The sequence below is a fragment of the Typha angustifolia genome, chromosome 7, assembly GCF_048772165.1.
Source record: "Typha angustifolia cultivar Huaian chromosome 7, ASM4877216v1, whole genome shotgun sequence".
Lineage (NCBI taxonomy): Eukaryota > Viridiplantae > Streptophyta > Magnoliopsida > Poales > Typhaceae > Typha > Typha angustifolia.
The window spans coordinates 3,635,584-3,651,706 of NC_133245.1; the positions used below are offsets into that span (position 1 = coordinate 3,635,584).

The window sequence follows — 16,123 nt, forward strand, 5'->3', positions numbered from 1 at the left end:
TTAAGGAAGCTCCTGGGAAAAGTTATGATCACTTGATGAACAATCGGAGCCAATGAGTCCAAATCTGCAATAGCTTTACTGCTATAGGCTTCCAGTATTCAGCAAAAATCATGACAAGTTGACCTTAAGGGCGTAGCATTACGCAAACGTTACAGACTAGAAAATTCGACAGCATCCTAAGATCTATTTACAGGTTTTTCCTTGAATAGGAAAGAATCCGAAAAAACATCCAACATTGGGATAACTGGCAAGTAATTGTTCTTTTGTTTTATTGAGAAGGAAGTTTTAAAATAGAGAGAGCTAGTCATCTACTCCACGATATCAAGTAACCAAAGAAAGCAGTACATTTTCTGTTCAATATAAAGTACAAGCCATAAACTACAGATTCCATGAATCTTCCTCTGCTTAAGTTGATGCAGTAAGTCAATAGAGGAGTTGAAATAACATTATGTCACAAAGAATGCCATCTAATCGTGCGTCATCTGCTAAACAATTTATTATGAGTCGCATTATAATGTTTTCTAGTAAACCTCAACATGCCATTGCTTGTTCTTCCTGAGCTGTGAGAGCTTCTCCTCCCAGCTCTCCCCTCGCTGCTCTGCGACTCTCTTCAGCGTATTCTGGATCCCAGGCATCATCCCCTTTAAACCGCAGAAGTATATATGAGCACCCTCATCCAGAAGCTTGAAGATTTCATCACTGTACTCCTCGATCTTGTCCTGAACATACATCTTCCCACCACTCTTGTTCCTCTGCTCCCTGCTAAGGGCTTTGTCATACCTGAACATTTCCATTCATGAAGGACCGGTAAACATTGATATACAAGTATACAGTTTAAGAACACAAAAAGGAGGGTCCTAGTACCTGAAATTGTCTGGGAAATCCTGAAGGTAACTGGTAAACTCCTCATCATAAAGAAGGCTATCAGTATTAGCAACCCCGAGGAAGAGCCAAGCGAGGCCACCAAATTTGTATTTGGGAACAGATTCCATGAACATGCGGCGAAGGTAGCCACGGAAAGGAGCTATACCAGTTCCAGTGGCTATCATGATATGAGTAGCATTTGGATCATCCTCAGGTAAAAGCATAATCTTGCCAGAGGGACCTGCAATATACATGCAGAATCATGAAGAAAAGAATATGGAAGCCCACAACAAGGAGAACAAGAAATATGAGATGAAGACAAAGTCATTTTATGTTAGAACTCAGAAGGATTACCTTGTTATATGGAAACATATAAAACCCAAAAGATTATAAATAAAATGATAACCAGAATATGGCATGAAGAGAGGCAACATGTTCTTTACAGCATATCAGAAAAGACGAAAGATTGCAGAGGAAGCAAATTAGGCATGATAAATAAGGAACTTGAAAGTTGAAACTACTAGCTATCTTGGTCACAGTTCCTCTTAAGCTATAATTTAAATTGAAAATCAGATAAATTCTGTCTTGATTCTTAAAGAGAGAAAATTGCTAGACAGACTTGGTCAGGTTTCCTGTACAAAATACTTATTAAACTTACAAACCATAAGAACATCCATGACAGGAAATTCTTCTTTATACTGTCATCAGAGTCAGAAGTAGGATCGACTGATTAGTGACTATATGTACATGTTGAAAGGTTGAGAGTGGACTATTGCAGCACAATTTCAGAAACAATCTTTACGTCCAAGTATGCAGCAATATGTAGCAACACAATAAATTTTCATTCCTTTACACATCACCATAGTAGACACATGTCTTGCTTGTTACAGATGCCCTTGCTTTTAACATTTAAGTTTACAGTGCTTAAATATTAACTAGCTAAGCACACAAGGAACAGCCAACATTATCATTTCGTAAACCCAGAACTATAGGCCATTATTTAAGTTGTTTTTATTGAAGATATGCCATACCTGTGAGCTTAACCTTGTCGCCTGGTTTTGAATCACAGAGAAAGTTACTGCAGATACCGTTTTTTGAAGAATCCTCTTTACCAGTCTCTGGATCATAATAGACAGCACGACGAACACATAAACTGGCAGTCTTTCCATCAAATGAATCTCCATACCTAGTTGATGCAATTGAGTAAAGCCGAACATTGTGAGGAGCCCCAGGTTTCTTTGGGTTCTCACCCTGAAGGAAGTGTATAGACGGTGTGTAAGTACAAAACTGTATGAAATCAAGAAAACATCCAGGAATACAAGATCGAAAAGGTAAATACAGAGCTGTTAGTGTCCATATTAACTGTCACTACTTTGATACTTTCTATTGTACTTTCATTTTGTGTTTTCCCATCCATGGGAAGCTGTTCTACTTACCTGTTCTTTTCCCATTTTGTTACCGATAACCCAATTGAATCCATTTCCTGCAGCAGGCTCCACTATGATCCCTTGTGTAAAGTTCTAGGATTTCGGTGGGTGAAATAAATCAGAGAAAACAGTGTTCAATTCCATAATCCATGAAATCAGTATGCATCTCAGCTTGCGATGGTTTAGCCTTTGCTTATTTCAACTAGAAAATAGTCAAATACTAAAGTGCAGTAGATGCATCTAATGAATCAACTTATTTATACTGACACACCTTTGTATGTAAACCCTAAGGTGTGAGGCAATATATAACAATGGCACAGTTGTAATCTAACAACTATGGGTTGACGGAGTGCATTTTGGGAATGCACCACCTTACACTAAGTCGATGACCACATTCAAAAGGGATAGCATGAATAGTGACATTCAATAGTTAAATATCTTAAAGTGTGTTTGGTGGTCCATTTAGCAGTACCTCCCTTTCATTCTTGTGTTTTCAGTAAAACATTGGCATATTATGTGAGAGGTGAGCTGGACAACAAAGTTAACTTGATTGCATAGGGAATGAGAAAGAACATTATAATCAACAGTATTAGAGAATTGGCAAGCTGAAAATTAAGAGAAATAAGAATACACAACTAAACTAATATTATAAATGAGAACGGACAAACTAAAAGGGCAAGAGAAAAAAGTGGCATGGTTTGAAGTTGCACCCAAGATGGAATAGTAATGGCCGAAAGACCTGAACGTTAATGAAAACTAAAGCTAATAATCATTAGTAAAGGCCAGAACCATCAAGATTCCTAGTTTTGATCTTACTTTAGACCACAGTAGGCTAAAACCATTTTATTTCGGCTTTTTTTTTTTTTTTTGAGTTCAAAACCCAAACCAATTGAAACTAAAATCAACTGAAACCAAAACTTCAAATCAAAAGAAAACAGTTTCGCTCAATTGAAACTTGAAACAGTCTTATCGTAGTGAGAATAATGAAGTTCCCATTTTAAGTTTCTAGAAATGAAGCAGATCTCCACAAAACTGAAAATAGAGTACTTACAGGAGGAATGATGCCATAGCTTTGCCCTTCCCAATAAGGAACATTGCCTCCATGATCAATTACAATGTGGCATGTCTCACCAGGAGCTTTGGGGCCGACAAGTCTCTCGACTGAAACAATTGTAGCAGTATATGGTTCCTTGGGCTTGTACAGGTTGAGGGGTGGTTCTTTGGCATCCTCTAGTTCTATCGGATTAACTGCTACCTTACTTTTGCGTGCTTGTTGTACAGACATGCACAGCACCTTGTACTGATATTTTGACTGTATGTTCCTGCCTTTCAATTCTAAGGATGTAGAAACCCATGATGTATGGTGGAAGCTGAGATTATTGTGACCCTGGAACCACAACAACAAAACGAGCATTGTAGTCAGGATGACCACCTTGATGAACGCTCCAACGCATTAAATTCAAATTCAAGTATTTCTGGAGCAGTTTCAAGAACCAATTATTGAGGGGTAAAAAGAAAGTAAACTACAGACACATCAACATGCTGAAATAAGTTTCTTTTGACAGAATAAACACAGTGCTCTGCCAAAAGACGAAACATGCTTGGAAAATGCTTGCCTTTTATCTTACACAGATATCCTTCTGTTAGAAAAGTAAAAACTTGCTCACTCCCTCCTTACATAAACAAGAAAAAAAAGTATACTAAAAATAATGAAAAGAAAGCACACTGAAAAATAGAATAAAAAAATGTATTTTTTCTCAAGCTACTAAGGTAATTTCCTCGTATCAAAGTCCTGTCAGAACTCAAAACCCCTACTAGCTAAAATCCGTGGAGATCATATAGTGAACTTCTCAAAGTAGAAAAGATCCGGATGCATCAATCAAGAAAAAAATGGATGAAGAGCAACCAAAAAAAAAGTAAGACAGTAACAGTAAAGAAATCCAGAAAAACTTAAGGTTGACACATTTATCCCCAAGCTACCTAATCTAATCCAAAACTTAAAGAGAACACCATCAGATTAAAAAGAAGAGATTTTGTAATAAATCAAAGAAAGCTTACCTTGGAAGCCGGCGTCCTAAGACATGAATCGGATCCAACTGGCACAGAAAGGGGAATCTGCATGCAATTCGAAACAAATCGATGACGAAAAATGCAACAGCAAACTTTCCCCCCCCCCCCCAAAAAAAAAAAAAATCATCCACTGACCTGAGCTCCCAATGCTCGCGCCATTATCGATCAAGCTCCCCAGTGTTCTCTCCTCCCTCCTCGATCAACGATCTAGGGTTTGTTATATAGAGGATTCGAACAGTGCGACAAGGGTGAAAGAAGCAATAGCAAAGCCCTTGGGGTGACGGAAGAGACGAGCAGCCCTTTGGTTACTGCTTAGTGCTTAGCCAAACTAACCTAATTTAAATAAGCTGGATAGGTCGTCGGACTCGTCATATTCCTAAAACACCCTCCTGCAACAATAAAATTACCAAACTGTGCACCAATAGAGAAACCTCCCGAGGGCAAAATAGTAAATTGGAAAGACCAGGCAATTATTTATGATTAATACCTCACCCTTTAAGGAGATAGGATAATAATGACCTTGTCGTTCCACCAAAGGCCATTTTTTCCGAGTCAGACTGCGCCATTTTTCTTTTTCCTTTTAATTTATTAAATAGATGAGATGAGACGAGAAAGAGAATGTCTCGTGCATAGTTAGCCGATGCATACTGTGATTCCCTAGGCACACATGATCCATCTCTGGACTATGAGCGTGTCATTAAATTCTTATTTTTCTCAACAAAAATAATACTTAGAGCATTTATTTTATGCAAATTGAATAAATCAATTATACGCATCTAATAATTTTAATTATACACTCAAAATTATATAACTATATTATTTTTTTTAAGTATATTTAAAATTAGATATACATAATCGATACATTAGTGAATGCAATGAAGAGGTGATCCACTCATCTCTAGGCATGGTTACTGCATGCCATCAATAATGATGTCATTGGAGTGTATATAGATTGACGAAGAAATGTATTGATGAATGAAAGTGAGAAAACTAGTTAATTTAACAATGAACTTAAAGCTATTTTTTGATGGCATACTAATTTTGAAATTAACAGCAAAGTATAAAAACTTTTCCCATTGCTGTAATGTGATGCCCCTGCTAAATCTCCTGCTATATCAACAGCTTTGAAGGTCTGATAATGATGTCATTGGAGTACAAAATTTGTTTCCAGGTATCTTAAAATCCCTCTTATCTAATAAGAAGTGAAAAGTTTGCTCCCCTGTAGCTTGTGATAGTTTCTCCTCTATCCACACTCACGTAGTACTTAGCTGCGGAATCCTGTTACAAATCTTTTGATACCTGCAAAGTCCAATACTATCGTTATATTATGGAAGAAATTTCCCCACTTTGTGCTCATAAAACGTGCGAGGAACTCGGATTGTTCATCACCATTTGTCTGCAAAAAGGCAAAAATGTTAGTGAGAAAGTCGCACAAGTATTTAGGAGAGCATTGAACAATACTACAATAACGTTTACAGTTTGCGCTCACTTTCACAAGTCGACTATGTTAGAATAGAGCACGGTTAAACTTTAAGTGTGTGTAAGAAAATAAATACAGGCAGGAACTGTCCAAGCAGGTGGGTGAATACTTTCCAGAATAGGCACAAAAATGCGAGAGCTGCATCTAATAGTAAGATGCACTCATGATCACCCAACTAATGTTCTGCACGGCAAAGAGTAATAATTGATGTTCTGAATCTTGGAAACTAATGCAGCAGTCAATGTCAATGATTATTTTCCCAAACAGGATTGTCAATTCAGCAGAGTAAGAAATATCCAAGAAAATTAATAGCAATTCAGTAGTCTAATACTGGCGGACAGCTTGTATCAAATGAAATGTTTCAGACACTGGAAAGGAGAATAGTATTATTCGATGACACATACCATAATATTGGTCAGCCATAAACAACACATATTAAACGAGAAAGAAAATTAAATGACAATCAAGGGAATGACAGGTATAACGTACAATCAAACATATGTGGCCAATTATACGGCACTATTCTCTTGTAAGATCTCCAAATTCCAAGGTTTTCAGCAAAAGCAAACTCTAGGCAAGCTGCGCTGCTCTTGAAAGTTATATTAAATCAGCTAACATATTAGCATTACTAGACTAACATTGCTAGAAAATTTTATTTCTTTGCATGAGTTCTATTAAGATTGACGACACTTGCCAGGTGGAAAAATAACATCTGAAGCAACATTACCTCAAAAGCAAAGAAACCACCAGATTTTAGTGCTGATGCTGCTCCCTCACAAAGATGAATAAGATGATTCATGCCATCATTGCCTCCATCTAATGCAAGCCTCGGTTCGTGCCAACCAACTTCAGGTTGCAAGCCAGGTAGATCACCAGTTGGTATATATGGAGGATTACTGACCACTCCTGAAAGCTTTCCTTTGGCATCTTCCAGAGGTTCGAACCAAGAACCTTGCCTTATCTCAACTGTATCCTAAATTCAAAGTAGTAAAAGTGAACACAAAAGACAGCCTTAATATGATTGAAACAAACACTAAAGAGTATAAAAAGTTGTCTATAGCTGCCATTCCCCTTTTATTCAATCCCAGTGAGAGAGCTTTCTATAGCAGCTACATTAGTCTATCAGGACAATATCCAATTGCATACCAAGTTGCATAGTCAATTCGCAGCATGTAGCTTTCAAATTTCTGAATAAGGAGGAACTCCACCAGTTTTAGTGAATGAGCACTTTTCTACTAAAATAGTTAACCTATCTATCAGGTAGCATGTATGACCAAGATTTTGTGGGTTTGATGACAATTGTTTGTCTGGACCTGTTATTTCTCAAATCCGTTTACAAACATATTTTGGCAGCAAATGTGCTGTCACAAAACAAGAGGATCTATTAATGAGAACAAAAAATCTCTTACAAGTTATGTGATCTAATAGATTAAGGTTATTGGGGGGAACCAACAAAATTTAAATGTTACAAGTTCTAAGGAAACAGGACAAAGTACCACACTTGACAAAATAAGGCTCTAAGATCATTTACAAGATACTATCTCCTGAACCATCTACTTAATCTTATATTAGTGGTCGACTTGTTACCACAGTCCACATGCATGCACACAATGTCTATAGGAGATATTTATATATGTCAAAACAAAACATACATAAAGCCTAACTTTCCGCTGATAGCTAGAAATTTAGTCAAATGAATTACACTTGAAAACTAAGATTTGCATTGATACCAGCAAACTACAGAAAGATTATATTTTTCTTATGGCATGATCAAAGCAAATAAATTATTAGGTCTAATTATAAATTCAATGGTATGAAATAAAATTCTGCAGTAAGATTGCCAAAATTTCTCAACCGGTCTTGTAATTTAATTTCCATTTAAGCCTATAAGAAGATATTTCCTCTAAATACTCTAACATATGGAGACGCATTCTTCCCCCTAAAATTACACACAAAAAGGAAGAGAAGAATATTGACCTTTAGCCCATATCTCTCCACATTAAACGTAGCAATCTCCACTGCATCCCCACTCACATCCGTCGCCAAAACCCTCCCTCCCTTCCCCAACATCCTCGCAATCCCAATCGCAATCGCGCCACTCCCAGTCCCCAAATCCGCCCACAGCCCCTCTTCAAATCCCTCAACTCCCCCAACCAAATCCACCACCATCTCCGTCTCCGGCCTCGGAATCAGAACCCCCTCTCTCACGACCAACACCAAATCCCTCCAATGCTCGCATCCGACCAAGTACTGGAACGGCCTCCTCTCCTGCACCCTTTCCTTCCAAAGACAGTAGAGATCACCCAATTCCGCTCTTAGGAGCACCAAGTCGCCGACTTTACCAGATCCCAAGTGGGTATTCGGGGAGGAGGCATCCTGGATGAGCCAGGAGAGCTCGCGGAGTAGGTGCCCGGAGTCAGGTCCGCCGGAGGAGAGGGAGAGGGACTTGGCCCAGTGGCGGAAGGCGTTGAGGTCGGAGAGGGGAGTGGGGTAGGATAAGGGGCGGAGGAAGAGAGGTGCTTGGTAACGGTGGTCCTGATGATGGCTAGGGTTTGGAGAAGAGAGAGAGGAGAAGGTTTTGGAGAGGAGGGAGGTGGCGCGGAGGGTGGTGGTGGAGACTCGTGAGAGCATATCTCCTCCAGTCCTCAAGCACACGAAATAGGATGTTTAACTTTTAAAATAGGGTTAAATATATATATTTTACCACAATTACTTACCCCAAAATATTTTTAAAATTTTTTAAAAAATCTATATAATAAAGTGGAACAGCTTATTTTTTTTTAATTAAATTTAATTAAATATCATGACTATTTTAATCATTTTAACGTTAAGAAAATTTGACTTGAGATTTTTTGAAATATAAAGATAAATACTTTTGAGGAAGGTGCAGTGAGGCGACGGTGGCGATAGCCAAATTGGGCAAAGAAAAGGAACAGAGTTCCCCCAAACTATCAAACAAGGAGGAAAGAGAGGTTCCTCACGAAGAAGACAAGCAGAGAGGTGGTGATCGAGGAGAGAAGCCTCTAGGGAGGAAGGGAGGAAGGCAAAGATCTCTTCCATTCCCTAGCCACTATATGCTAGGTGAGAAGCCTGCGGTTAGAGGAGAGAAGACACTGAAAAAATAAATGCATTTAAGCTTAGAAACGCATCTATGTGAAAAGGGAGGATGAGGACTCTCTTTCTCCCCTTTTTTTTTAACTATTAAACTGGTAAATAATGCTGAAGAAAAATAATTTTGTACCAGAACCAATCAGAAAATTATATAAATGCAATTAGAAACGCATGCATTGACAAAGAGGCTGGGATGGTCAGACTGAAAGCAATAATAATAACAAAATACACAGTTGTTATCAAATAGAAGACATTTCAATTTTCAAATGGCAATCCCAGAAATGCTAGATGTCAACCTCACAGGCATTGAGATATCAAGGCCCAAAGCTGCCAGTTGAAAGGAAGCATGAAAAGGAATAGGTAGGCAAATTAAAGAACACCAAAACGATATCAAGAAACGTTGGTTTAGCATGATGCATGTCTACCAACCATACAACATAGTTTAGAAGTCCCACAGGAAGTTTCTTAAGTCATCACCAAGTAAAATGGGGCACCTCATAGTTCTTGAAGGTGGAAACAACAGAGAACCTAAACAAAGGACCAGTTCACAAACATGAAAGCCAGACAATGGGGTGAATCCTCTTCATTCAGTACTTTCCACGCCACTGCCTGTTCGTAAGACACCGACCTGCCCATGCTCGACATGCAGATGCCGGCAGGGAGATAAGCAAAACCCTACAAGGAGATAATGAACAATTAGATCTCATTCACGTAGGGGAATCAAGACAAGGCTAGTCTCTTTAGTTACCTGTTGCATAATCTTAGGGAATTCGGAGCACAACACCTTCCGACCAGCATCATCAAGAATTTTCTCAAGAGTAATATCTTGGAGTGCTATAAGAGTGGTTTCCAGCATGTCAAGACCAGCTTGGTTCGTAAAGGTGAAAACAGGAGAAGCCTGCACAGAGAAGTACTTTTGATGAGCAAGCAGTAGAAGGATTATCTTCAAAATTAAAGTACACTAGCACAAAGAAAATAAAGTTATCAAGAAACATTAGACGTTATGAAACACTGGCCTTCAAAGAACAGCACATGATTGCATCAGAATGGAGCCACAGGAATTTCAGCAGAGAATCGCCAGTTTGAGAGTCTGCTTGAAGAAGCTCTACACCAGTATGAAGCCTGAGTTTCATGGAAGATGGGTCAGATTTTGAACAAAAGGATAACAATCTTCCAATTAACAGTAACAAGCACAATCATGTACCATTTATACGCATCATAGGGGAGAAAACAAAACATGACAGTCATGCATTTTACAATGGAAGGGAAGAAATGGTTTTTATTAACTAAAAGGCCGTAGTTGATTAAATGAAAGATTATCAATAATGACAGCGAGCAGACTTCAACCGAGCAATACTGAAAATATCGAGCATGCTTGATATTCATGATGAAGTCTTAATCAAACATACAGAGGAAAAAACTATCTTACTTACAAAACATGTATATTACCAACGAAAAATTACCTGTAGCTCCTAGAAATCCATCTTGCCAAAATATGTGCCTCAGGGGAACCTGGTGGGTTTTTCATCCCGATCTGTGGAGAAAGACGTGACGGTGCTATTGCCATAGCAACCCTCTGGACAGAGGCAACCACACTTCGAACATAGTGCCTGGCCATAGCAGCAACACTTTCTTGAAGGTGATTCTCATATGTGAATTGGAAAGCTATGGTCAGGACGGATCTTAAGCTGTAAGCATTTGATGTTTCATTAGCAGAGCGCACAGCACCTCCAGAACCAACCTCAAGGGCAGATGCCAGGTCTAGGGTTCGATTAGCAGTGGGTGTGTCCTACAATTTAGATACGGCAGTGTTATAAAAAAAATAAACAAAAAATGAAAAAGATCTATCCGTCAAAAAAATCAAAGACAATGATTATTGTGATAAGAATAATAAAAACTTCCCGTGGATAATGTTCAAGTAAAAATAGTAAAAAAAAAGGAACTGCTTCAACAAAATACAAAAAATTGCAACAAGAATGACGGTAAATTTATCTACTGTCAAAAGAAGTTAGAAGAGAACACAGAAAAACTACAATACTGATTATTTTGCAGGCCATATGTTAGATCACTTAGATCCGAGAAATAAAACCCAATTAGCATGAACCATCAGGTATAACCCAAAACTCAGCCAAAAGTATATAAATATTTGAATATACAAACTGGTTCAAGACAAATATATTCTTAAAAGGATATAACAGAAGCATAGATATTTAACTGTTTTAGGGTCCAGCGGTATCACTCGGAAACCAGAGGGCAGCAAAGGAGCGTCATCAGCAAAAGACTCATCTATTGGTGCAAAGACAAGCTGTGCACATTCACCTGCCGCATTCTCATCAACCCCACTACAAAGCTGTCATAGAACAAATAATTAGAAGTAGAAAAAGTGGAGCTTGCTTTACATGGAGTCATAAGCTCAACAAGTGAAAACCTGCAATAAGTACATATCCCTTGATAGAACTTCATCTTGATTTAAGCCATGACCTTCAAGCCTAATCACTTCCAAGAACTTTGAGGCAAGACAAAAGGAGTTATTTTCCCACAAAATAATGCAAGTACTATGAAAAAAAAGTTTACGAGAAACAAATACCTCATCACGTTCCACAGTATGAGCAAGGGGTAAGATAATCTGATTGGCCAGAAACCCACTGTTAGACCGCAAACCAGGAACTGCATATGGGCTAGCTCTAAGAGAAGCAGCAGAATAAGCATCAACACCGGAATCAGCCCACTCAGTACGATGCTCCCTTAGAAAGCGGACAAGTAAAGCAGGTGGAACATTCTACATTACCCAAATAAATGTATTAGATCAAGCTATAATAAGAACACCAAATCTAACAATTTGTTAACACTTAATACAGAGACCAACATCAAATGAGTATGAATTCTCCAAAGTTTAAATCCCTGAGAAGAACTGAAGGTATATTAATTGATTGGTTTGGCCATGCTAGTTTATGTATGAGAGTAAATTAGAAAACAAGTTTTGGTAGTTAAACCTGCAATAACATTGATGCTTTAGCACATAAAATGCCGCCTCCAAAACTAGAAAACAGTGCTAGTGAGTTAGGATGAGATCCCAGAAGTTTGTTTGGTGATGAGTTGATAGCAATTGTAACATCCTCAACACCATCACTACTCATCAACGACCAACAATCATCTGTGAATCCATTCACTGCATCATTGAAACCTCTGCAATTCACAAAGAAGAAAAGGAACATTTAGTAGGTAATAACATAAGAAATTTCATATAACAGATATACGGTAACCTACCTGCTCAATCTCTGGCTGAAGGCTCTTAGAACTGCAGGTTGGCGACCCCCACCATACGGGGTATCACTGCTTGATTCCTGAGCTATTTGTCTAATGTGCCGCAATGCCTGGAGAACATGAACATTTGAGGGTTCATGAAGTTAATATCCACTCCTCAAGGGATGATAACTATAAAATCAAGAAAAGAGCAGTGACTTACAGTTACAGTCATCTTTTGTGCAAGAATCTTTGGCGACTCGTACAAAGGCCTGAGAACCTCAGGCACACTCCAAGCCTGCAGTAGAAATTATTAAAGTAAAAAATACAACAATTTCAAAATGAAGCTCAAACAAGCTATGGACTGAAGCTGGTCACACTCACATCCAAATCAACATGATCCACAATGTGAATCATTGAGCCACCTCCCTCACATGGTCGAATAAGATAGCCACTAGGAAGCATCTCAGCTCTAACAAAATTTGGTGCAGGAGGGCCAGGTGGCCCACCAGTCGAAGGTGTCAATGATCTCTCACAAATCTACAGATAAAATTAGCATTAATTTATGTTATTCCTGGTAAAAATGAAAGAAAATCACATGCTACAAATGACAGCACAAGAAAAAAAAATGCCAATTGAAGAGAACCCATAGCTCCTAGATACAATTAGAACCTATTAACCGGCAATGCTTGGTACAATGAACAGACACATAGCCGAAAAATTACCACAAGACTGCCATCTTCAAGACCAGTAGTGTATCTAATGGTCCAAAAATCACGTGCTGCTGCCAATGTAGTGGGTGCGTAAGTCTGCAAAGTGACGGTGTTTAAAAAAAAACAAAATTGGAGGAAGAACTCTAATAAAATGTTTAGGAGGTATTCCTTGCAAGAATAAGTGCACACCTGCATGTATATAAGCTCAATGCTTCCACCATTTCCAGTAGGAATTACAGTCAACACATCAAGACAACGGCAGTCGCGATACCAAGATGGACGATCTTTGACGATCTCTGCGACCTAATGAAAGCTCCACAATCTGTTAGCTATTCAATGAAAAGATTTCAGAATCCTTGTTTGCAATGGCTTACCTTTGTGGGCTCTAGACTCACAAGACCACAAGCTCGTGCTGCTACCCCACTTCGGGAAACAGCAATGATTCCAATAGAATCCGGACCAGGCTAAAACAAGCACCAAAATGTTGTAAACTAAAGTTAGGATTCATGTACAAAAAAGGAAGGCAAAACAATAGAAGAGAACAGAGTGTGTCCACAATCCATTACCTTCATCCCAACCATCGGAACCCACTCAACAGCAGTTCCAGTCGCTTTTGACAGAAACTCTGCCAAGGTCTCCTCAGCTATTGCGAGTAGACTATTAGGAAGAAGATGTAAACAGAGTCAAATCCTAAGCAAAGTCCAAATGACATTTGAATTCTAGCTTTAAAATGAGACAATAGAAGGAACCATTACCCAGCTGGGTTATTGGCATCCCGTTGAGGATGCGGAGCAGTTGGGTTTTGTTGGTGGTGGTGCTGACTACTTGTCACCACGGACTCACAGCTTGTGTCCGTAGTTGTCACAGGGGCATGCTGCATTCCAAAGAACAATTAGAATATCTTTAAAAGCAACTAAAAAGTGACATAAGATAATTCCCAATTCTACGCCTTATTCATTTTATAGAGAAATGAATAATTGTTGATTTTTAGTTGATAAAAGGGTCCAGAAAATTGAGGCAGTGAACCATTCTAACAAAACAAAACATTTGGCATGATTAAATCGTGTGAGGCTGAAGCCACACAAGTATAGCTCGTCACATTTTAGTTCATTCACTTAATACCCATGTGAAACTTTACATTCATAAAATGCAATTTTCTACTTGCACAAAGGAAACTGGCAAAACCAGATATTCTGGATGTTGTATTATAGGTAAAACTACTCAAGTTTAGCATATAAGATTAAATGCCAACACATATACAAGACCATTTCATCGTATAGATGGATGCTTCGGATTTATCAAGAGACTACAAAACCTTATCAAAGGAACGATAATATTGTAACTCACAGTGTGAAGTTGCTGGCGCATGCAGCCATTATCATAAACAAGTTGCGAGACCTGCTTCTGCAGCCGATCGTTTTCCTCCATCAATAGCTTGTTCATTGCAGTCAGCTTTCTATTAACAGTTTGGAGACGAGAGGCTTCCTTTCTTTGCTTCTCACGGCATCTGCAGAACATGACCGAAGGTAATGCTAACAGTAGAAGACAGTATAAAGAGATTGTTTTTGAAGTATTTTCTTGAAATAACAGAACCTTTTAAGTGTAGTCAATAAAAAAACAAAACAAAAAAATAGATGAATTAGACATCCAACGGCGTACATGGATATATCCCACGAGGAGAGAACGAATTATGACATAAAAAATCTAATCGAAATAGCAATACTCCATTTGGCAAATGGAGCTCAAAGATCCTTGCTTTCCTACTCACCATGTGAGAAGAAAAAAACAACAATCAGAAGAAAGGAAAACGTAAATCATTCAAAATCATTAAACATCTGCAACATTTATTTCCCAACCCCTGATCAGCACCTTTAAACGAAACCCGGGTAACAAAAAAAAAACATGTTTTTTCAAGAGACAACCATCAAAAAAATCCATTTTTCTCCTAACAAAACCCATCTTTCACCTTGGTACAATCCAGATTCCTCACCTGCGGTTCTGGAACCAGACCTTAATCTGCTTAGGCTCAATGTTGGCAAGTAGAGGAAACTCCCTGATAAGCTGCTGCCGTCTCATCGAGCTCGGTTTAGGGCACTCACTATACACTCTCTCAAGCGCCTCCACTTGCTCGGGCGTATACCTCACGTACTTCCCCGCATCCATCTGCTGCTGCTGCGCCTTCTCCTTCGCCGAAACAACCATCGCCATCTCCACAAACCCTCGAAAGATCTCAACAAAAAATACGCTAGAAACCTCCCCTCTTCTTCCGAACCTTCGGTAGTGGTAGGAGCCTAGAGCCGCCTCCCTCCCGCATCACCGAGCTCAGAATCCGATCGCCTCCTCCTCCAACGAGGCAAGCCCCAACCCTATCTTCGCCTTCACATCTCCCATGGCGCTCCTCTTCTCTTCTCTTCTCTTCTCTTCTCTTCTCTCGAACTTAGAAGAGAGAAATAAGAGAGAGGAAAAGGGAGCAAGAAAAGAAGAAGGGGGGGGAGGGTATATTTTAATAGAGAAGGCCACTTTCTGGGGAAAATTACAGTGAAGGGCTTTATCTTTTGTTTGATTCTTTTTATTGTTTTGTTTAAAGGGGGGTTCTATTCTTTTGAAGGAAATGTGGGGGGTTTTGTGTAAAATATAGGTTGTGGAGGGGAGTTGTTTTGGGTTTTGGTGCAAGCAGGCTGTGCAGCTGTCGTGCTGCTGCTAATAGTGCTGTGCTGCAGCCTGCAGTTGTCTCAGAGGAAAAAGGTATTCTCTCTCACTCTCTCTCTCTCCCCCTTCTTCAAATTTTTCAAATTTAAATATTTCAAATGCCATTTTAAAATCAACTGCTAAATCTTAATTAAGACCCAAAAAATAATAATCATGTTTACAGGAATGTATTTGATGCTTTAATAGCTGATGAGATTTAGAGGAATAACTAAATACAAAGAATAGCTGTAAGTATTTGATGCAATCCCATTCCATCTAATCCAGTGTGATATCAGCCTTAAGAAAACATTAAAGTAGATACCTGGGTAACATTACTATTATCACTACCGAAGAAGATAAGATAAATTCACATATAACTACGTCTGTACGATTCTTGTCGTCGTTTTATTGCAAGACCCGAAACAAAATCTCTGGTCTCAGATACGTGCAGTACTCCTCATAGCTACTTAGACCTATAACTCTATATACACACAGATATATAGCCATACACACCCATTCCCCCTAAT

The 16,123-nt window shown here is 38.8% G+C and overlaps 3 protein-coding genes across 3 annotated transcripts; all 3 read right to left on the reverse strand.

Annotated features, from left to right (window-relative positions):
- Positions 1-321: 321 nt before the first annotated feature.
- Positions 322-4,670, reverse strand: LOC140763345 (ferredoxin--NADP reductase, root isozyme, chloroplastic-like). Its single transcript, XM_073101494.1, has 6 exons — positions 4,497-4,670; positions 4,350-4,406; positions 3,343-3,678; positions 1,896-2,115; positions 865-1,105; positions 322-780 (listed from the first exon to the last, which is right to left on the reverse strand). The coding sequence occupies exons 1-6, from the start codon at positions 4,518-4,520 to the stop codon at positions 522-524; spliced, it is 1,137 nt and encodes a 378-aa protein (XP_072957595.1). The 5' UTR covers positions 4,521-4,670; the 3' UTR covers positions 322-521.
- A 643-nt stretch (positions 4,671-5,313) lies between these two features.
- Positions 5,314-8,509, reverse strand: LOC140763346 (uncharacterized). Its single transcript, XM_073101495.1, has 3 exons — positions 7,819-8,509; positions 6,569-6,814; positions 5,314-5,757 (listed from the first exon to the last, which is right to left on the reverse strand). Exons 1-3 carry the CDS (start codon positions 8,470-8,472, stop codon positions 5,626-5,628), a joined length of 1,032 nt encoding a protein of 343 aa, XP_072957596.1. The 5' UTR covers positions 8,473-8,509; the 3' UTR covers positions 5,314-5,625.
- A 640-nt stretch (positions 8,510-9,149) lies between these two features.
- On the reverse strand, positions 9,150-15,375 carry LOC140763344 (homeobox-leucine zipper protein HOX32-like). The gene is made up of 18 exons (XM_073101492.1): positions 14,899-15,375; positions 14,256-14,415; positions 13,664-13,782; positions 13,475-13,565; positions 13,283-13,372; positions 13,098-13,211; positions 12,921-13,004; positions 12,580-12,735; positions 12,419-12,493; positions 12,220-12,326; positions 11,946-12,138; positions 11,540-11,731; positions 11,381-11,458; positions 11,168-11,302; positions 10,416-10,741; positions 9,969-10,074; positions 9,701-9,850; positions 9,150-9,627 (listed from the first exon to the last, which is right to left on the reverse strand). Exons 1-18 carry the CDS (start codon positions 15,114-15,116, stop codon positions 9,481-9,483), a joined length of 2,541 nt encoding a protein of 846 aa, XP_072957593.1. The 5' UTR covers positions 15,117-15,375; the 3' UTR covers positions 9,150-9,480.
- Between the last annotated feature and the right edge of the window lie 748 nt (positions 15,376-16,123).

Coding starts and splice junctions, on each gene's coding strand:
- LOC140763345 (XM_073101494.1), bottom strand. CDS start 4,520: ATGGCGCGAGCATTGGGAGCTCAG. Junction 2,116..3,342: donor GCTATGGCATCATTCCTCCT/GTAAGTACTCTA, acceptor CACTTCCTTCAG/GGTGAGAACCCAAAGAAACC. Junction 1,106..1,895: donor CGACAAGGTTAAGCTCACAG/GTATGGCATATC, acceptor TGTATATTGCAG/GTCCCTCTGGCAAGATTATG.
- LOC140763346 (XM_073101495.1), bottom strand. CDS start 8,472: ATGCTCTCACGAGTCTCCACCACCACCCTCCGCGCCACCTCCCTCCTC. Junction 6,815..7,818: donor TGGAGAGATATGGGCTAAAG/GTCAATATTCTT, acceptor CTTTGAATTTAG/GATACAGTTGAGATAAGGCA. Junction 5,758..6,568: donor GTGGTTTCTTTGCTTTTGAG/GTAATGTTGCTT, acceptor GCCTTTTTGCAG/ACAAATGGTGATGAACAATC.
- LOC140763344 (XM_073101492.1), bottom strand. CDS start 15,116: ATGGCGATGGTTGTTTCGGCGAAGGAGAAGGCGCAGCAGCAGCAGATG. Junction 13,373..13,474: donor TTCCGATGGTTGGGATGAAG/GTAATGGATTGT, acceptor TGCTTGTTTTAG/CCTGGTCCGGATTCTATTGG. Junction 11,303..11,380: donor GGGATATGTACTTATTGCAG/GTTTTCACTTGT, acceptor GTTCTATGACAG/CTTTGTAGTGGGGTTGATGA.